The 22,293-nt window shown below is 45.2% G+C and overlaps 1 protein-coding gene across 7 annotated transcripts in view; it reads left to right on the forward strand.

The window, feature by feature from the left end:
• The first annotated feature begins 542 nt into the window (after positions 1 to 542).
• RAPGEF1 (Rap guanine nucleotide exchange factor 1) overlaps positions 543 to 22,293 on the forward strand; it is a 142,338-nt gene continuing 120,587 nt past the window's right edge. For 3 of the 7 annotated variants that reach the window (XM_077477855.1, XM_077477873.1, XM_077477863.1), the window contains exon 1: positions 543 to 753. In XM_077477855.1, the coding sequence (XP_077333981.1) occupies positions 729 to 753 (25 nt within the window). In that variant the 5' untranslated portion in view covers positions 543 to 728. The remainder of the gene's footprint in view (positions 754 to 22,293) is intronic. The other 4 variants (XM_077477881.1, XM_077477892.1, XM_077477901.1 and 1 more) reach the window with 2 other exon arrangements.

The following is a 22,293-nucleotide window of genomic DNA, read 5'->3' on the forward strand; positions in this document are numbered from 1 at the left end:
CTGGGGAGGATGGCTGTGATGAGGTTCTGGGAGGGGGGATATCTGTACCTGAGGGGGTGGCTCTAATGCTGGTCTTTATGGTGAAAGGAGGTATTATTGTGATGGGGGTCTCTGTATCCCTGGGAGGGGGATGATTGTGGTGGGGGATCTCTATATTTGGGGTGTATGTATGGGGGGGTAGTAATATGGGTCTCTGTACCGAAAGGGGGGTGGCTGTAATGAGGGTCTCTGTATCTATAGGATGTATGGCTGTGACGGGGGTCTCTGTATTTTTTCTTGAGGGGGGGATTACTGTAATGGGGGTCTCTGTAATTTTGGGCTGCATTACAGTGATCGTCTCTGTATTTCTGGGGAGGATGGCTGTCATGAGGGCCTGTGTGATTTATTGTTGGGGGGGAGTGTGAAGAGGACTCTGTATCTGATGGGAGGGAGGGGTCTTATCATTTAATATTGGGATTTACAGGAGGGAGAAGCTTTTCCGATATGCGGAGATGACAGGTCGGCGGTCACGTGACGCGGGTGCTGCTGGAGGTCAGTACCGGGGTGGGCCGCTGGGGGCGCGGTGAGTCTCCGGAGTGGAGGCGGCACCGGGAGATCCTCTCACACGCACACAGCCTCCACACCGGGGCATGCTGCTCCCCTCACCGCCGCCGTTCGTGGACTAGGCCGGGGACCGTCCCCGGAGCGGAAGCTGAAGCCCGGGCCCCAGGGGAGACCTGCCCGCGGACATGTCCGGGAAAATAGAGAAAGCAGGTAAGGGAGTACGGAGGAGAGGAGGCCCCGGTACTGGGGGGGAGAGAGAGCGGAGCCCCGCCCGAGCCTGGCGGCTATCTGATCTGCATCAGGCCGCTCCCTGTACCGCCCCGGGGAGCACATTCTACCGGACCTCCGCCCCGCCACACTGACTGCATGCTGGGTGGGGGCAGTGATTGTGGGAGAGAGAGAGAAGGGGGACAATGATTGTAAGAGAGAGGGGGGACGGGGATTGTAAGAGAGAGGGGGGACGGGGATTGTAAGAGAGAGGGGGGACGGGGATTGTAAGAGAGAGGGGTGAGGTGGGACAGGGACTGGGGGAGAGAAGGGGGGGGTGACTGTAAGAGAGAGAGAGGTGAAGGGGGACAAGGATTGTAGGGGAGAGAAGGGGGGGGGGGGCAATTACTGTAAGAGAGATAGGTGAGGTGGGACAATAATTGAGAGAGAAGGGGGACCATGTAAGAGAGGGGGTGAGGGGGAACAGGGATTGTGGGAGAGAGAGCGAGAGAAGGGGGACAGTGATTTGGAGAAAAGGGGGGTGACTGTAAGAGAGAGGTGGGGGGGGGGGTGACTGTAAGAGAGAGGTGGGGGGGGTGACTGTAAGAGAGAGGTGGGGGGGGTGACTGTAAGAGAGAGAGGTGGGGGGGTGACTGTAAGAGAGAGAGGTGGGGGGGGGGTGACTGTAAGAGAGAGAGGTGGGGGGGGGTGACTGTAAGAGAGAGAGGTGGGGGGGTGACTGTAAGAGAGAGAGGTGGGGGAGGGGTGACTGTAAGAGAGAGAGGTGGGGGGGGGTGACTGTAAGAGAGAGGTGGGGGGGTGACTGTAAGAGAGAGGTGGGGGGGGGTGACTGTAAGAGAGAGGTGGGGGGGGGGTGACTGTAAGAGAGAGGTGGGGGGGGTGACTGTAAGAGAGAGGTGGGGGGGTGACTTTAAGAGAGAGGTGGGGGGGGGTGACTGTAAGAGAGAGGTGGGGGGGGGGGTGACTGTAAGAGAGAGAGGTGGGGGGGGGGTGACTGTAAGAGAGAGAGGTGGGGGGGGGTGACTGTAAGAGAGAGAGGTGGGGGGGGGTGACTGTAAGAGAGAGAGGTGGGGGGGGTGACTGTAAGAGAGAGAGGTGGGGGGGGGGGGGGTGACTGTAAGAGAGAGAGGTGGGGGGGGGGTGACTGTAAGAGAGAGAGGTGGGGGGGGGGGTGACTGTAAGAGAGAGAGGTGGGGGGGGTGACTGTAAGAGAGAGAGGTGGGGGAGGGGTGACTGTAAGAGAGAGAGGTGGGGGGGGGGGTGACTGTAAGAGAGAGAGGTGGGGGGGGGGGTGACTGTAAGAGAGAGAGGTGGGGGGGGGTGACTGTAAGAGAGAGAGGTGGGGGGGGGGGGTGACTGTAAGAGAGAGAGGTGGGGGGTGACTGTAAGAGAGAGAGGTGGGGGGGTGACTGTAAGAGAGAGAGGTGGGGGGGGTGACTGTAAGAGAGAGAGGTGGGGGGGGTGACTGTAAGAGAGAGAGGTGGGGGGGGTGACTGTAAGAGAGAGAGGTGGGGGGGTGACTGTAAGAGAGAGAGGTGGGGGGGTGACTGTAAGAAAGAGAGGTGGGGGGGTGACTGTAAGAGAGAGGGGGGGTGACTGTAAGAGAGAGAGGGGGGGTGACTGTAAGAGAGAGGGGGGGGGTGACTGTAAGAGAGAGAGAGAGAGAGGGGGGTGACTGTAAGAGAGAGAGAGAGAGGGGGGTGACTGTAAGAGAGAGAGAGAGAGAGAGGGGGGTGACTGTAAGAGAGAGAGAGAGAGGGGGGTGACTGTAAGAGAGAGAGAGAGAGAGAGAGAGGGGGGTGACTGTAAGAGAGAGAGAGAGAGGGGGGTGACTGTAAGAGAGAGAGAGAGAGAGGGGGGTGACTGTAAGAGAGAGAGAGAGGGGGGGTGACTGTGTAAGAGAGAGAGAGTGGGGGGGGTGACTGTGTAAGAGAGAGTGGGTGGGGGTGACTGTGTAAGAGAGAGGTGGGGGGTGACTGTGTAAGAGAGAGGTGGGGGCAGTGATTGTAGAAGAGAGAGGTGAGGGGGGGGCATTGATTGTAGAAGAGAGAGGTGAGGGGGGGGCATTGATTGTAGAAGAGAGAGGTAGGGGGGGGGCATTGATTGTAGAAGAGAGAGGTAGGGGGGGGGCATTGATTGTAGAAGAGAGAGGTGGGGGGGGGGCATTGATTGTAGAAGAGAGAGGTGGGGGGGGGCATTGATTGTAGAAGAGAGAGGTGAGGGGGGGGCATTGATTGTAGAAGAGAGAGGTGAGGGGGGGGCATTGATTGTAGAAGAGAGAGGTGAGGGGGGGGCATTGATTGTAGAAGAGAGAGGTGAGGGGGGGGCATTGATTGTAGAAGAGAGAGGTGAGGGGGGGGGCATTGATTGTAGAAGAGAGAGGTGAGGGGGGGGGCATTGATTGTAGAAGAGAGAGGTGAGGGGGGGGGCATTGATTGTAGAAGAGAGAGGTGAGGGGGGGGCATTGATTGTAGAAGAGAGAGGTGAGGGGGGGGCATTGATTGTAGAAGAGAGAGGTGAGGGGGGGGCATTGATTGTAGAAGAGAGAGGTGAGGGGGGGGCATTGATTGTAGAAGAGAGAGGTGAGGGGGGGGCATTGATTGTAGAAGAGAGAGGTGAGGGGGGGGCATTGATTGTAGAAGAGAGAGGTGAGGGGGGGGCATTGATTGTAGAAGAGAGAGGTGAGGGGGGGGCATTGATTGTAGAAGAGAGAGGTGAGGGGGGGCATTGATTGTAGAAGAGAGAGGTGAGGGGGGCATTGATTGTAGAAGAGAGAGGTGAGGGGGGGGGGGCATTGATTGTAGAAGAGAGAGGTGAGGGGGGGGCATTGATTGTAGAAGAGAGAGGTGAGGATATAATGGTAGTAGCAGGGAGAGAGGACTGATGGAGGACAGTTAATACCGATAGAAGTAGCTGAGGAGCGAAGTTTGGAGGGGGGCGCATTAATTGTTAGGAACTGAACATTTGGGGATGTTAATAATTATAAAGGGGAGAAGTGCAGAGGATTGTAGTAGCAGAGGGGAGTGAGGTGAGGGGGAATAGCAGTAGCAGAGGCAATATTGGGGGTAATGGTGAGTAAACAAGGTGATAAATACATGGGGGTGACGTCATCCTGAGAAAGGTGATAACAGATTTGAGGGCTTCTTGATCTCATTTATGAAGGGCCACACACTGCCCGGCTCTAATGAAAGGTGAATGATTGAACTGGGGTTCTCCATAGAATATGACTGACAGCACTTGGCTTATGGATGTGACGGGCAGGAAAACCCCAAGCAACCTGTCTGCAGCTTTGTACCAGACTCATATATTTAAACATTCCTCATTATTGGTTAATTGTTCTTCAGGGCAGTCACGTGACTCGCGACTGCTCTACGTCTCAGAGACAGCTTTTGCGGGAGAGGCTGATTGGCCACATGACCACCCTGGCTGACGTCAGAGGGAGGTCTCAGCCCCTCCTGCAATAGCCATGTATCAAAGCTGTAAAGTGGCCATGAGTCATGTGATCGGCCTGAAGATCACCCTAAAAAAGTATTTACAATCCTTGTTTTCAGAAAAGAATTAAACCGTGTGGTATGCTTGCCTATAATTTATCATTTTGAGTTAACAAACACTTTAAAGTGGTTGTAAACCCTTACAAACCACTTTAACCTACAGGTAAGCCTAGATTAAGGTTTACCTGTAGGTCCAAGAAATATCTCCTAAACCTATACGGAGATATTTGCCCGAAGACAGGCACCGCTGTCTACGGCGCATGCGCCGTAGACAGCGGCGCGCAGGCGCACTGAGCGCGGCCCCGTCAACGACGGAGATGTCGCTCGTGTCGGCTCCCATGCGCGGGAGTGACGTTATCGCGGCTTCGCCGAATGACAGCGGCGGGGCTGCGAGACCCCACCGAGAAGGTGGATGCGGCGGACTACAGGGGACAGCGGTGACATCGCTGGCTCCTGTGTCAGTTAAGTGACACATAATGGACTACTATGCGATGCATAGTAGTCCATTATGCTTTGCCTTTGCAGGGAATGAAAGAGGAAGTAAACCCGTCAGGGTTTGCTTCCTCTTTAAGCTGGTGATACATTGTACAGTTTTATTGTTAAATTTCCCTTCACATGTGCAGTGCAAGGGCCTGCCTGATGGCACACAATTTTTTTTTGACTTCATATTATATGGTTTTAGTAAAGCTAAAGGAAAATTGTATAATGTATGGACAGCCTTAGTCGGTTTGATATGTATGATCAAAACATCTTTGTATTAGGAAATGTTTCTTTTTGGCCAATCTGCTGGTTTTCTGAATTTAAGTTTAAAAGACATTTGATTAGTTTGTATTATTGTTCACTTTCGCCTGAACACTGTGGTTTGTGTTGAACCATGTAGATGTAGTTTTGCCGACAACTCATACTGTATATTCAGGGAAGTTGTGGCAACTGATTTCACACTACACAATTCTAGTGCGGGGTGATTTCTGATAGGCTAATGCAGGGCTTGACAAATCTGCTTTGAGCCCCTGTTCACATCGGCCACGATTCAACGTAATTTGACATGTCAAATCACAGCCTATTGCCCGCAACGACACCGTCCCAACTTTGTGGCACCTCAGATTTCCAAAAGTAGTTATTGCACTACTTTTGGCAACTTTGAGGGCGATTTTCAATAGACATCTGTGCATGAACCCACACACTCTCAAATCGCCCCCCCTGGAACTTTCACTGAAATGCGGGTTTGAAATTGCGCAAGTTTAGCTGAACTTCAGTTCAGTGTGAACGAGGGCTGAATCTAGGAGCCAGTTTTTTTTAAATCGGCTGCCTGGCGCTCTGAACTGCATACCCAGAGTGTTGGGCAATACAAATCGCTCATGCCTGGTGCCAAGCAAAATACCCCCGAAAATTAAAAAACATTTTATTTTTCGGTTATAAAATTATGCAAATAACTTTTTTCTCCTTTGCTAAGGTGGGGCTGATATGGCGGTCCTGATTATCTGTGTTAAATGTCACACTTCCCGTCCACTCACCAGCACTTAGGAAACTGTGCCAGATCAAGACTGCAACCCCAGCTGTCAAATTGGGAAGATGCCAGAGGCGGGCAGTGAGCGCAAGAAAGGGCAGCCCTCAGTCAGAATGGCAGGTGTGCCGCTCTCATCACAGTCCTACCCACCAGAGAAGGATGCCGGTTCCCACAAACAAGCCCTGTATGCCGTTCCAGCAGGCTACGAAGCCGCAGCCTCCCTCCTTGGCCAACCCAACCTCTTAGTCTGTGCATTCACGGGGGTGGGCCACATGGGGAGACAAAATCCAGACTACTGTTGCAGTGTAGCTCAGGTGCCAGGAGGCAATCTCCAGTTACCATGGCAACCTGGCGACTGGGATTTGTCGAGCCTTGGACTAATGCTGAATCAAAATGCATTAAGGTAAGAAACCTTGAGGCTTTAGAACCACTTTAAGTCACTTGAGGGGGAAGCAATGACAATAACTTTAATGATATAAGGTTCTGTGTACGTGGACAATGTTTGCCTGCCTGTGAAATGCTCATGAAGCGTAGTTTGACGGCTCCCATTTACCTCAATGGTGCAATGTGGATGACTGTTCTGAGCAGTTTGTGATTGCTTTCTCTCAATGTAGAACATCCTACTGAAATGAGATTTACATTGAAGGAAAATGGGACCAAACAGTCTTCTGCTGTACTTTGCATTTAATTGTGTATTTGGGGAATGCTCCCTACACTAATGAACAAAAATACATGTTGAAATTACCATGTCATAGATAGAGGTGTAGAGATGACAAGAAATTATGTACAATGTTATTTGATGGAGCTGAAATTTTTTGACATGTTTGTACCTTGAGTTCTTTAATAAACCTTTTTTCTGATAAAAAAAAATTGGGTGTTTTGGGAGCTGCTGCGTTTGAATGCAAAAGTTCCCATTTTACAATGGTGGCAATGTACACAAGCCCCAATTCCCTTTTCCTTGCTTCCCCTTTTAGATATTGTGTTTAGCAGAAGACCAGCAAAATAAGTTGTCCTGATGCTGTATATGCCTCCTCCTGACCCATATTATAATGTGGGCCAATGGGCATTTTAATAAAGATTAGGTCTTCCTTTTTTCATCTTGTGGGCTCTAGTATTATGACTGAGCAGTCCACTGTAGAATTACAAAATATTGAGAGATAGGTGGATGATTAAAGTTGACCTGTTATGTGAAAAGGGTGTGGAAATTCTAGGTGTTTATGTAACAATAGGCAGTAGAAGGTGCCATTGCATGGCCTCACTTACCAATCCACACCTCCAGGCTCCACATGGGTCTTCGGGGCTTGTGTTTAGTTTTGTACATATTGACCTTTCTGATGGTGGCAGATTTGGTGCCCCATGTAGTGCAGTGTACCTAGCTCTCGTTAGGTTGCTGGGACACCAGCCTCCCATTATGGGATTGAGTGACGTGCCAGCCACCTGACTTGCAGAAAGGTTCTGGGCTGGATCTTTCACCATGGGAAAGGTGGAGGTTCATGGGTTAGTTTAGCCCAGGCATATCCAAAGTCCGCCCCGCGGGCCAATCGCGGCCCATGTTCCGGTTTCGGGTGGCCCGCCTGGTAATATTGACATATATATCTTTTGTGGCCCCCAACGAATCCCCGAGTGCCGGGGGCCACAAAAGATAGATATGCTGGCTGCCATGGAGGGGGTGGGACGAGTGCCGTGGATACAGGAGTACTTCCTGTTTACACAGCGTCCTTTGTAAAAGGAAGTCCCATCCCTGCGCTGCCATTGGACAACTGTTTTGTCCATCACAGGAGGCGGAACTTTCAATTAAAGAGGCCGTCGATAGAAACAGGAGTTTCTCCTGTATGTATGTCTGTCGGCGCTCATCCCGCCCAATGTGGGGGCTGCATTTATGGCAATACGGTGGGGGCCGCATTTATGGCACTGACCCTTATTTTGCTTCACAGTTCTTTTATTTAAAATGTAAGATTTTTTTTTTTTCCTGAGACTTCCTTTTTAAAGTTAAGGTGTGTGGTATAAGCCGATTAAATGCGGTATATCCAAATAACATACCCGAGCTCTTCTATTCACCACACACAGCCCAAAGGCAAGAAAATTCTTGTTGGGCCATGTATTAGTGCTTGGACGAACACACTTGGACTGAATTTTAATGGTTTAAAGAATGTCAGGCAAAATGGTAGGCCCTCAAGCATGTTCACTTCATCAAATCTGGTCCTCTTTGAAAAAAGTTTGGACACCCCTGGTTTAGCCCTACAGATTTCAACTGTGTTCTCTTTTAGGCTACGCCTGCGTAAAGCTCTATTATTCCAGGGTTGAAAGCTCCCCAAACTTCTCCCTTCTTCATAGTGGTCAAGGGCTCTAACGATCACTCACTGCTTCAGAAAATGATTTTCTCTTATGCTGATAAAGTGCATCTTGTTTTAACCAACAGTTTATAAATCTATTGGTTTCTAGGGAAGAAGTGTACAAATAAATACAAATCAAATATGTCCAGTTACCTAGGAGACTGAGTATTGTAGTCAGTAAAGACCGTCCTTTCTAGAGTTTCCCCATTGTGACAGTCACAACATATTTAGTATGTCATTCTCAATGTTGATTTGTGGCGATGTTGCACATGGTGCGATCCTTCAAGGAGAACATCTCCAATTGCAACCTTGTATGTATAACTGTGGGCCTATGGCAATATTTGGGTCAGGAACTGATGCAGAATCGAATGACATCCGAGAGGATAATTCAATGATAACCTCGGAAAGTAACATATGATGAATTAGTGATTGTAAATGATCATCTGGTAAAACAACCCATTCAGTTTAAGGCCTCATGCACACAGGAAGTTTTAAAAACTCCAGTTCTGCTACCAGGAAAAAGCAGCGTTTAAAACGTGCTGTTAGCTGCATTTTTTGCATTAGCTCTTTTTTTTTTTTTCAGTAAAATTGCTTCCTATAATGTAAAAATACCTAAAAACCCCAAACAGGCTAAATGTTTAGCAGAGCTTTTTGGTGTTTTTACAGCTCAACAGCCACTTCTTCTGGACACACAGGCTGTCTACTGCCCCTAAATGCTTATGCCTCCAAATGGCTCTGAAGGTTTGTGTGCATGGACACATAGGATAACGTGGAGGGTGTTTAGAGGCAGTTAAAAAAATAAAAATAAAGTCAGACGCCCCTACGGGGAGCTGTAAAAACATCATGTGTGCATGAGCCCTAAAAATGAAATGCAAACCTTTGTGTATAGATAAAAAAAAAAAAAAAAAAAGGCGTGTGTGTGTGTGTATATATATATATATATATATATATATATATATATATATATAATATATATATATATATATATGTGTGTGTATATATATATATGTGTATATATATATATATATATATACACACACACACACACATCTATATCTATCTCTATCTCATTCCCTCTGCACCCTCTGTTCTCAGCTGCATAAGGGCTGGGGGAAAGAGAAGCAACAGCACGCTGATCAATTCTGATCCTTGGAGAAGAGTAAAGTAAAAAAGAACCATATCCTTTTTCATACAAGTACATGGTACAGCAGTCACATTTTAGGAAGTGGAAATGCTGGGGGAACAAACACTTTACTGTAGTGAATCTGCTGGTTCACAAAAATATGTCCCAGTTTATTTCTCCTGTTTGTGCGATCATATCGGTAGAAGGCTGCTCCATCTCATCACGGTGCCATATTGAATGGTGGATTTCTCTGAAAGTTCCCTGGGGATCTACATGGCACTTGCAAGCTCTAGCTTTAGGTGCTTTGCTTTCTAGTGTTCTCCCCATATGCAAACTAATATTTATGGACAAGGGTTGTTCATTCTGCATTTCTTTGACATTTTATGTCAGATTGTCATTTCTCAAGTTGCCCTTGGCTTCAAATGTCACAATTTTTTTTCCGGTTAAAGTGAATGAATCCGTTTTTATTTGGTTTGAACAGGAACCAGTGGGGTTTGGGTTAATTTCCCCATCTGTCTTGGGAAGGATTTGGGAGCATAATGAACCCTAAATTTTAAATTGGCCATATATTTTTCTGGTGTGTCAAAACAAAAGGTTTTCAAAGTCTCTGTATATTTTCATTGTAAAGTAGAAAAGGCTGTCCCTTGCCAGCAGCTGCAGAGAAGGTCCCTTGCTCTTTGTGGGGAACCAGCGGTCTTGTTGCAGAGGTCTGACATGTCCTCTACTGGGTTAGCAAAGTTCACACTGCTGATTGGAGAGCTCTAACTTTGAAGGTGTGTTTCAGACCTTTTCAAAGAAACCACTACTTCCAAACAAAGAGCATAGGACCCACTCTGCCTCTGCTGACAGAAGACATGGTATTCTCCTGAGACCTCATGTACACGGGTGCTTTGGCCCGTCTGCATCAGATCCCAGTGTTTTCAGGTACCTGGGATGCATAGGTGCAGTGTCTAGCTCTGCTGCCAACAGCCTGTCAAAAACTGACAAGCTGAAATACTTGGGGTGCTGTACTGAGCAAATATGCTTAGAAATTTGTGTCCAAAATACAGAATTCTGTGTGCAGGGTAGAGCTGCACAATTAATGGTCAAGAATCGTTATCACAATTTTCACAATTCTTTCTATGCAAATAATTCTCTGCTCTTCTGAAGCCACAGCCTTCAAAAGAAAAAAAAAAATGGGCAGTTTACCAACTATCAAAACATTCTTTATCAGTTGAACTTAAATACAAACATTGTAACAATTTGTTAATGGAATAGACTGTGTGTGAAAAAAAAAGTTTAAACACTAAACCTTTTTCTGACGTTTGTTGGTTTCAAGTTAAAATATTTTTAATTTATTTTGCTAGAAAATTAATTGGAACCCCCAAACATTATATAATTTTTTTTTTTTAGTAGACACCCTAGAGAATAAAATGGTGGTTGTTGCAATATTTTATGTCACACTGTATTTGCGCAGCAATCTTTCAAATGTTGTTTTTTTTTTTTTTTGTTTTTTTTTTTAATTACTAATAATCAATAGAAAAAAAAAATGAACCAGTAATGTTAGCTCCTTTTTTTTTTTTTTTTTATTTTTTTTTTATTTTTTTATATAATGTGAAAGATTTTACATCGCAAGAATCGTAAGAGAATCACAATCTTTTTATTCCACCACCTTTTTGCTTTGATGCATTTGAAATGTATTTAGCCCATTTTAAACTGAAGGTTCAGTTGGACCTTTAGCCCCGGTTAATGACGGTTGTGACATGTGCTCCGACTTTGAAAGCACATGTTGCATGAGGAGTCGCACCCCATTTAGTGCAATGTAACCGTTCTAGAGCAGCTTGAGTCGCTCTAGAACAGTTGTGCCAGACAGCACCTGAGGAACATGGAGCAAATCTTGACCTTCTACATGTCTGATCAGAGGCACAATGGCATCAACTGGTATTCAGTTTGATGTGACTTAAAAATTCTGACTATATCTGAAAACATCACAACATTCATTTCATTACAAACAGCATTGCAACTGGATTGTGCACCTTTTTGGAACATCGGCTGTACTGTGGAATCTTGGTATGTCAGTAGCTCATCCAGTTTCATCCACACTGACATCTGTTCACCAGATGTTGGCACCTGACATGCAATGAGAGAATTCATGGAATGGTTTTCAATCTGTAAACACTGCTACATCTCGCCAAAGTCATTTTTTTGGCTGATCCAGAACTAACCTCTGTCCACGCAGATTCAGAGTCTGATACATCTGAGGTTGGACATTTCAGACATTGGCAGTATCCACTTCCTGACCCTTTTTTTATTTTTTTAGGCTTCTGCTGAGCCTACAAACCATTTTGTCCGAGGTGAAGAGGTTTTTACCTTATCGTGGTATTTATGCATGTTGTCCAACTCCAAGCTGTATAAACTTGAATGCTTTTTGGATGTAAGCATATCAGGTGATGTGTATTTGTGTAACAAGGGTGGGTGTGGCCTAAGGAGATCAATGCCCTATATCAAGATGTGAATAATTATTAGGCAGCTTATTTTTCTCAGGCAAAATGGGCCAAAAAAGAGATTGAATTGACTTTGAAAAGTCAACTAAAGTCTTTCAGAGGGATGCAGCACTGTTGAAATTGCTAAGATATTGGTGCGTGATTATAAAACGATCAAATTTTTTGTTGCAAATAGTCAACAGGGTTGTAAGAAATGTGTTGAGAAATAGACGCAAACTAACTGCCAAAGATTTGTTAAGAATCAAATGTGAAGCTACCAGGAACTCATCCTCCAGAGCTGTCGTATTCCAGAACCGCAACCTACCTGGAATGCCCAGAAGTACAAGATGTTCAGTATTCAATGACATGGCCATGGTAAGGAAGGCTGAAACCTGACCACCACTGAACAAGACAAGTTGAAACGTCAAGATTGGGCCAAGAAATATCTGAAGATTTTTCAAAGGTCTTATGGACTGACGAGATGAGTGACTGTTGACGGACCAGATGGATGGGCCTGTGACTGGATCAGTCACGGGCACAGAGCTTCACTTTGACTCAGACACCAGCAAGGTGGTGGGATACTGGGTATGGGCTGGTATGATTAAAAATTAGCTAGTTGGACCTTTTTCACGTTAAATGCTCTCAAAATCAACTCCAAAACCTACTGCCAGCTTTTGGTAGACATTTTCTTCAAGCAGTGGTTGAGGAAAAAGTCTGCATCTTTCAAGACGACCTTGATTTTTATACAGGACAATGCTCCATTGCATGCATCGAAGTACTCAACTGCGTGGTTAGCCAGTAACGGCCTTAAAGACAAAAGAATGATGACATGGGTCCCCTTCCTCACCTGACCTAAACCCCACTGGGCCCTTCTTAAAAGGGAGATTTATGGTGAAGGAAAACATTACAGCTCTCTGAACAATGTCTGGGAGGCTGTGCTTGCTGCTGCATGAAAAGTTGATTGGTTCTTCCTCAGTTTCTGATTCTTCCTCGCTATCTTCTTCCTCTGCGGGTTCATCCTCCGATCTTCTACCAATGCTACTTCCCGCAGTTGTGCGAGCTCTGCTCTCTGCAGGTTCTTCTATAGCCATGGGGCATGCCCATCCAGTGACATCATCTGGAGACCCCGTCCCTTGTGACGTCAACACCCCTTCATGAAATTTTGACAGGTTAGAAATCCTTGGCTATGCAGTGCAAAGCAACAGGTTTTCTTTAATGGCAGCTCTGCCAGCTGCTCTTAATCGAATCCTCTTGCTTCTTCGTTGCAGTATTCAGCCTCAGAAAGTTAAGGGAGGAATGGTCAGTTGTCTGTGTTCCTGTTGGGGATGGTTATTCTCATTGACTTTAGGGCTGGTCTGACATGCGCTTTGACTTGAAGAGCATAAGTCGCATGATGTGTCAAAATCCCTATGAAAGCAGTTTTAACTGGTCTGACTTGGGCACAATTTCAGCCCTCAGATTTCAATGGAAGTCAGGATCATCATCTTAACTGCTCCGACTTTATGCTATGAGGATCTTGAGGGGGAACCCTGTGCCAAAATGAAAAGAAAATTATCATGGGGTCCCACCAAACCATAAGACCCTTCGGCCTGGTATGGATTTTGAGGAGAAACCCCACGCCAACTAAAAAAAAAGACCATCCCAGGTTCCTCCTCCACAAGAGGGGGGTTGCTCCGGTGTCCATTCCTTCCCTGGCTCACAGGAGTAGGGGTCTGCCCCGGGTGCTCGGGAGCTGTCGGTGTGCCAAGTTTCTGCATGTCAGTGCCAAGTCCTGGATGGCGGGGGCGGAGACTTCCAGTGGGGCATAGCAGCATGTGATTTCGGAGTTGGGATGCAGGAGGAAGGGACGGGTCATCTGACAAGGACTTCCTTCTGAGTGATTGATGCCAGAGGAGCTGCATTTAAGGAGCTCACAGGCAGCTGCTGCGGAGTTCATGATAGAGGAGACGTTATAGAGGGGAGGAATCGGATGAGCGGAAGTTCTACTTTTGGGTGGAATTCCGCTTTAAGAAGGAATGGAAGGATTCAGAAAAGAGTGTGTGTTGTTGTGTTTTTTTTTTTTTAGTTTTTTTTTATCCCCCTAGATCCCTCAAATGGAAAGGTGAAGCGTTGGTGTGGAATAAAAGAACAACATCTTATGCCACCTTCTCCCAAGTGTTTAGACGGACTGATCTAGCATTTGAGGACATGGGCGTACCTTAAGACACTATGGACAAAAGCGCAGACACTGCTAAGGAAAGACTGGGACTCAAAATTTTGTAGCCTAAAGGCGACAAGTACAGTAGTAGCCAGAAACATGGAATGCTGGCTGGAACAACTTAAAGGCCATGTGGTAGGAGGCACCTCCTAGAAAAGATTTGCTAGTGTCCTTCCCTACCCTTTTAAGAGTGGTCAAATACATGGCAGACGCCTCGGCGGAATCCATCAGAATGACGGCCAGGTCTTAAGCCCTAGTTAATTCAGCCAGCAGGGCTCTTTGGCTTAAGACCTGGTCAGGGGACTCCACTTCAAAGGTAATGCAGAATTCCCTTTACCGGAGATCTGATATTTGGACAAGAATTAGAGACCGTCCTTGGTAGAATGGCGGCAAGAAGTGCTGCAGCAAAGGAAGAATTTTTGCCCCTTTCAGCAAGCCCATAAAGAAAAAGATCAGGCCCAGAAAAGACTCTGGAATCCTCAGAGGGAGAGGCAGAGCCGGGATGCTCTTTTTAGATCCCCTGAGCGAACCTCAAAAAAGCAATGACGACCATCTACCAGTATTGTTCTAAATCTAGTCAGTCAAGGATACAAGCTAGAATTTTCAGACACCCCCAAGCTGGTTTTACGTTGCAAACCTTCTGAGGGATCAGGAAAAAGCCCTCGCGATGACATCTCTTCTGAGACACCTGATCCAACGGTGTTATCTCCCAAGTCCCGAAGGACAAAGGAGGTAAGAGGGTTTTACTCCCACGTTTTCTTGATCAAGAAACCATTGGGGAAATTTCATCTGATTCTCAGCCTGGAAGATTCTGAACCAATATATAAAATACAACGTTCTGGATGAACACGATTTTCTCTGTGAAAAATGTACTCGCCCCCAACTGTTACTTGATTACTTATCTCCATATACCAATTGCAGCTACATCGCAGAACTTTCTGAAACTAGCAGTCAATTTGTGGGGTGGGGGTGGGGGAATTTGGCACCTTCAGTTCAGGGTTCTGCCCTTCAGCCTTTATTCTTCTCCCAGAGTGTTCAGGAAAGTGATGGCAGAGGATCTGGCGTCCCTGAGACTGAAGGGGATCTCCATAGTGCCTTATCTAGACAATCTACTTCTGTTCGCAGAAACAAAAGATCAGGTAGTGGGCAATCTGCAAGTAATCCAGGGACCTCTAAACAGCCTAGGTTGGCTTCTGAATCTCCAGAAATCAAATCTGATACCATCTCATTGAAGTTTCTGGGATACGAAATAGATTCAGTAGAACAAAGAATCTTCCTCCCACAGGAGAAGGTAGAAAAAATGCAGTTGGCTCTTAGAACAAATAAATAAAAAAGAGTCCTGCGCAAATAATACCACAAAAGATGAATAATGTATATAAATGTGAAAAAAACAAGAGTCAATGAAAATATTTCAAAATAAACACACCAATAGTGTAAGTGTGTAGTGAAAAAACACTGGAGAAAGAACAGGACCAAATGTTCCAAAAAATCAGGCTCCCAGAACTCTCACCTCAGAGATGGAATAATAAGGCAAAAGAAAATAATTCCAATGGACTTCTCCTTCACTTCTCTCTGCACAATCATCAAATGGTATAAACTTCTACCACTAGAGGGCCGATTCAACCTCTTATGAGTAATACTGCAGCATATGTATCCTCGTGGTGTGAAACTTAAAGAAAACACAGAGGGGAAGGGGGAAGGGAGAGAGAAAGGGGACTCCAATAGTGTAGTGGTTTCCAAAACTGAATAAATTTATTTAAGAGAAAGCAATGGACTCTCACATTTAAAAAGAAAGTATCAAACAGAAAGAGATCTGGCGTATACAGCCAGTCTTACGCTTGTTCCGGTATTCCTACGGCCACTCCCTACGCGTTACGTCACCACGTGACTTCTTCATGGCTCTTAGAACACTTCAAACCAACACGGAGGTTTCAGTAAGGGAAGCCACGTCAGTTTTAGGTCTGTTAACCTCAGCAATCCCTTCAGTGCAGTGGACCAGGCTACATGCTCGACGTCTGCAGGCAGACATTCTACTGAATTGGACACACCAGGATCCTCTGGAAAAGAAGTTCAAAATAGGAACAAGGGCAAAAAGGTCACTTTGGTGGTGGAGAGACCAAAAGAACATCTCAAAAGTACTCCCCTAGACTTTTCCAGTAACACTGGGAGTAACGACAGATGTGAGCGCATGGGGGTGGGGTGCTTACCTCGAAGAGCAGACAATAGAGGGAGTTTGGTCTAAGCCAGAGGCAAGAAGGTCCCCAAATTGGAGGGAGTTGAAGGCTATTCATCGAAGTCTCCTTTTCTTACAGCAGGCCCTAAAAGAACATGTCCAGTTGTTGTCTGACAACATGACGGCAGTATTATACCTAACAAAGCAGGGGGGCACAAGGAGCACGACCCTGATGGAACTAGCTCATCAAATACTGAGTTGGGCAGAGGACAATTTTGGCCTCACTGTCCGCAGTCCATTTGAAGGTCACGGAAAACATCCTAGCAGACTTTCTCAGCAGAAGGGAGGTGGAATGGTCGTTAAACCAAGAGTTATTCGAGACGATCACCGAGAGTTGGGGGCCTTCCTCAGGTAGACTTCTTTGCAAACCAAATAAATGTGAAAACTCTCTCTCTCTCTATCTATCTATCTATCTATCTATCTATCTATCTATGTTATTCTATGTTTAGGATTGAAGTAAAAAGAGGAAATGCATTGATTACAATTATGATAAACTGCAATTTTTGTTCATCTAGTAATCCAAATATCTCTTTATCAAGTAAAGACTGTTTGTTTTCACTTCCACAAATGTAGCATTTCTATGGACTGTAGGGAAATGTTAAAGCTGAACTCCGGGCAGATGTAAAAGATACAAACGAATGCAGCTCTGTAGTCAGTTTTACATAAGTGATGCTAATCGTTTACCTTTTCATTCCTTGTCCTTTGTATAAAAAAGTTTCCCACTCATTGCTGTATATTTCTCGGTAACCTTTTTGCGCAAACATTTAAATAGGTACAGTATAGATGGCCCATATGCGCCACTGCATAGTAAATTGAGGGCCAAGGTATCCACAAAGAACGTGTAGTCGACAGCAGCGGCAAAAGCACAGGATGACTTTGTCTTTTGATCATCCAGAATGAGTGAAGGCCGAGGTCCATTTGTGCGTGCGCCACCGGTGACTACACAATGATGTTTATATCTCATCATGAATGATTCATTCACTCAGCGGCAGGCTGAAGTCACTCTGCACTGCCGCCATGTAGAACTGCATGATTCTGGCTAAAAGGAGAATCACAATTATTATTTTTTTTTTTTTGTTTGTTTTTTTTTTTTGCTTAGAATAAAGCAAAAATACACTTACACTTTAATTAAAAAAAAAAAAAAAAAATATTTAAACCATTTTATTCTCTAGGGTCTCTGCTAAAAATATATAATTGTATTGGGTGCTCCAAGTAATTTTCTAGCAGAAAATGATTTTTACTTCTAATCAACAAATGTCAGAAAAGGTTTGGTCTTTAACCACTTCCATACAGGGCATTTTCACCCCCCTCCTGCACAGGCCAATTTTCAGCTTTCAGCGCTGTCCCCTCACTCACACACAAATAGAGCTTTCTTTTGGTGGTATTTGATCATTTGATATTGTTCATAGTGCAAAAAAAAAAAAAAAGCGTCAATTTTGAAAAAAATAAAAAAACAGTATTTACTACTTTTTGCATATAATATCCCATTAAAAAAAATAAAATAAAAAATTTATATATATATATATATATATATATATATATATTCCCTCAGCTTAAGCCGATATGTATTCTTCTACATATTTTTGGTAAAAAAAAATCCCAATAAGTGTATATTGATTGGTTTGCGCAAAAGTTATAGCGTCTAAAAAATGGGGGATAGATATGTATTTTTTTTATTTATGTTTTACTACTAATGGTGGCGATCTGTGATTTTTATCGTGACTGTGACATTGCAGACAGATCTGACGCTTTTGACACTATTTTGGGACCATTCGCATTTATAAAGCGATTGGTGCTATCAAAAATGCACCGATTACTTTATAAATGTGACTGGCAGGGAAAGGGTTGACACTAGGGGGCGATGCAGGGGTTAAATGTGTGTCCTAGGGAATGAATCTAACTGGGGGGGGAGGGGACTGATGAGGGGAGGAGACCGATTGGTGTTCCTCCTTGGTCTTCCTCTGTACAAGGAACATCCGATCAGTTCTCCTCTCCCCTGACAGGATGTGAATCTGTGTGTTCACACACACAGATCCACGTCCCGGCCCTGTTAATGGGCAATTGCGGGTGCCCGGTGGACATCATGGCCGCCGGGCATGCGCATCGGGTCCCCAGCGATGCAGCGAAACGCGTGCTCTCCACAATGCCGGGAAGCAGAGGACCTCATCTGCTGAGTTCTTTCCTTTTGATAAAAGAACAAAAAAATACTTTGTTTATACTTATTCCAGTGTTGTAATAAAACTTGGCAGGCTGCCTGGATTTTTTTTTTTCCAGCTGTGAGAACTCTCTGCACTTGTTAGATTGTGACATACTGTTTTTTTGAAGATCGGGAAGGGAAAAAGATTGCAATTCCGATTCTTAACTATTAATCGTGCAGCTCTACCGCCAAGTGAACGACTCATTCAGGCCGAGAGATGTAAATATCAATTAGTAGGCAGTGGTGCATGCACTGAAAGACTTTACGTAGTATGCATCTCAAGTCTTACAGACATACAGTACTCAGCATAAATGAGTATACCCTAACAGAATTGTCAGAAAACCTACACTTTTCCTTTCAGAAGCAACATTTTCTATGGGACACTATTATACAAAATACTGCGACAAATGCAGCCATTAATTGCAATCAAGATTTGTTAATTTGCACACGCAAAGTATCAGGGTGGATTTGATTTAACCGCTTCCCGCCCGCCCTATAGCCGAATGACTGCTATAGAGCGGGCGCTCTCGTCCGGGAGACCGTCCCTGGACGTCCTGGTGTTTACTTTCGCAATGCACGCCCCCGCGGGCGCGCATCGGGGAAGTTTTGTGTTTGCCGTGTCCCCCGGAGACAGGCAAACACAGATCGCTGTAAACGGCCAATCACAGCGGCCGTTTACAGCACGATCTCTGTGTCCAATGTGAGATGATCTCATATGTAAACATATGAGATCATCTCTCAGCGCCGCTCTCCCTCCTCACACAGAGAGCATGGGAGAGGGGAGAGATGAACGGCTGCAGCGGCTGTAAGTGGGGGGGGGGGGGGGGAGTGCCACCTGCCCCCAGTGCCACCTGTTAGTGCTATCTGTCATCAGTGCCACATAGTGCCATCTGTCGTCGGTGTCACGCGTCGTCGGTGCCACGCATTAGTGCCATCTGTCATCGGTGCCACGCATTAGTGCCACGTATAAGTGCCACCTGATATTAGTGCCACGTGTCATTGTCCTGGTGCTCCAGGGCCTTCAAAAGTGTAATAGGTAGTCAACAAGTTAGATGTGTAATTTATGCTCCTAGAATACCTGATGGCGCTCTCTGCATGTTGGGCCTCTCTGTGGCCATGCTGTGAAAAAGTCCCACACATGTGGTATTGTAATACTCAGGAGGAGTAGCAGAATTTTTTTGGGAGTGTCATTTGTGGTATACACTTGCCATGTGAGAAAAATAACCTATTACAATGACAATTTTGTGGGAAAAAAAAAAAATCTTAATTTTGCAAAGAATTGTGGGGAAAAAAATGACATCAAAAAGCTCACCATTCCTCTTACTAAATACCTTGGAATGTCTACTTTCCAAAAAGGGGTCATTTGGGGGGTATTTGTACTTTCCTGGCTTGTTCGGGTCACAAGAAGTGAGATAGGCCACCAGTACATCAGATATGATCAATGTTTTATGATTCGCACCACTCTCTAACTTTCACAAAGACCAAATAATATCCACTAATTTGGGTTATTTTTACCAAAGATATGTAGCAGTATAAATTGTGGCCAAAATTTGTGAAGAAAAATTTATAATTTGCATAATTTTGTCACAGAAACAAAGAAATATGCGTTTTTTCCCCCCAAATGTTCGGTCTTTTTTCATTTATAGCGCAAAAAAAAAACCCCCAGAGGTGATCAAATACCACCAAAAGAAAGCTCTATTTGTGGGAAAAAAAAGGACAAAAAATTAATTTGGGTACAGTGTTACATGACTGAGTGAGTAATTGTCATTCAAAGTGTGAGAGCACCAAAAGCTGAAAATTGGTCTGGGCAGGAAGGGTGTTTAAGTGCCCAGTAAGCAAGTGGTTAAATCACTAGTAAAAAGGCTGCATTTAAATCAACCCGATTTTAAATCGTAGTTTTTAACCGCTTGCCGACCACCGCATGTACATATACGTTGGCAGACTGGCACGGACAAGTAAATGGGCGTACAGGTACGTCCCTTTTAAATTTGCCGCCATGTGGATGCGGTTGCGGTCCTGCCGCAAGCTCCGTGTGAGTGATTGCGGGTCCAGCGGACATCACAGGGATACCCGCGATTGTCTCACGGAGAGGAAGACGCTGATCACAGCTCCCTGAAATCGGGAGCAGTGATCAGTGTCACACGTAGCCCCTCACCCCCCCCCCCCCCACAGTTAGAATCACTCCCTAGGACACACTTAACCCTTGCACCACCCCCTCTTGGTTAACCCCTTCACTGCCAGTCACATCTACACAGTAATCAATGAATTTTTAATCGCACTGATCGCTGTATAAATGTGAATGGTTTCAAAATGGCGCCAAAAGTGTCATCTGTCCGCCATAATGTCGCAGTCACGATAAAAATTGCAGATCGCCACCATTACTAATAATAAAAAAAAAATGAATTAAAATGCCATAAAACTATTCCCTATTTTGTAGACGCTATAACTTTTGAGCAAACCAATCAATAAAAGCTTATTGCATTATTTTTTTTTTTTTATAACATATCAGCCCGCTGTTGACTCACTGACCATCTCAGTCACTTGAATGGGTCAACTGGTGATGCAGCAGTAACACATCAAGGTGAGGGACGTGGTGGCAGCAGGAGATGATGCCCGCTAACAGGCGCTGCCATGATGGATCGAAAATGACAGGTGCTCTTTAAATGTAAGGACTTAGGCCCCTTTCACACATGCGGACGATATGTCCGTATTTCATCCATCCGTTTGCGGATGAAATACGGGCATACATTCATCCCTATGGGATAGCGGGTGTCTGCGGATGAACATCCGCAGACACCCGATTTCGTCCGCCTCCGCTACTGTCCGATTCTGCAGACGGAGGAAAATCCTAGTTTTCTATCCGTCTGCAGAGCGGATCGGATGAACACGGACAGACGGTCCGTGCTCATCCGATCCCCATAGAGGAGAGCGGAGAGCTGACAGGGCGGTCCCTGCACAGTGTGCGGAGACCGCCCTGTCCACCGCCGGCTCAGCGGGGACAACGGAGCGATCCCCGCTGAGCGAGCGGATCATCACGCGGCGGATCATTACTGATCCGTCCCGTGTGAAAGGGGCCTTAGTCTTGCTGGTAGTTAGCATCTTTAATATTTGCAAACAAAATTAAGGTTTCCTATTTAGAATAATAAGCTGTGAGGTTAGTAAAATGGCAATATCAGAACTGATTCAATCGTACAGTTTGTAGTGTACATAGAGGAATGTTCCTGAACGTTTTTTTTCTTATGGTTACTGTGACATTGTGTGAATGCATCAATGCAGAGCTTGAATTCATTGAATGAGTTTAACAAAAATGTAAATATTGCAGACTATAAAGCCTCATGCTACAAAATAACTAAGTTCCATTTCCTGCTGAATAAACAAAATTATTAACATATCTTTTTTTTTTTTTTTTTTTTTTTTTTTTTTTATTCTCAATCCTTTTTTCGTTTTTCAGAAAGATTAAAGAAACATTGGTACATTCTGTTGTACAGTAAATCCATAGTACTATAACATAACAGCAAAGTAATAGTTTTATATGACTTTGGGAATGGAGCCTGCTACTATGTATCCGGAGGAGGGTAGAAGTCCCCTATCCCCAGACACCCAAAATGGGTACTAACTGTGTCATGTAGAGGGTGGGTAGACCACCTAGCCCATAAGCTACATTCAGCAAAACATTATTGTACTGAAAATTGTGTGAAATGTAAGAATGATAACAAGACGAGGCTTAGGCATGCTATCCTATAGTACTAGCATGTACTAACTCAAGGGGAAAGTGTAACTATTAACGTGGGATATATGTTTAGTCCGCTGTTTGAGAGTGCGGAGAGCAGAGAAACAAGTGTGCGTTATTCTATATCTTCCAGGAAAGGGAGAAGCCAGATAGCGAGAACCCCATTTGTTAACCATATAAAAGTATCAACAAAATTGGGGTCTGTTCCATAAGGCATTCCATTCAAGCGTTTATGGGAGCCCTTTCTAT

This window comes from Lithobates pipiens, unplaced genomic scaffold, assembly GCF_037356315.1.
Source record: "Lithobates pipiens isolate NorthernLeopardFrog02 unplaced genomic scaffold, aLitPip1_a1.2 Scaffold_1, whole genome shotgun sequence".
Lineage (NCBI taxonomy): Eukaryota > Metazoa > Chordata > Amphibia > Anura > Ranidae > Lithobates > Lithobates pipiens.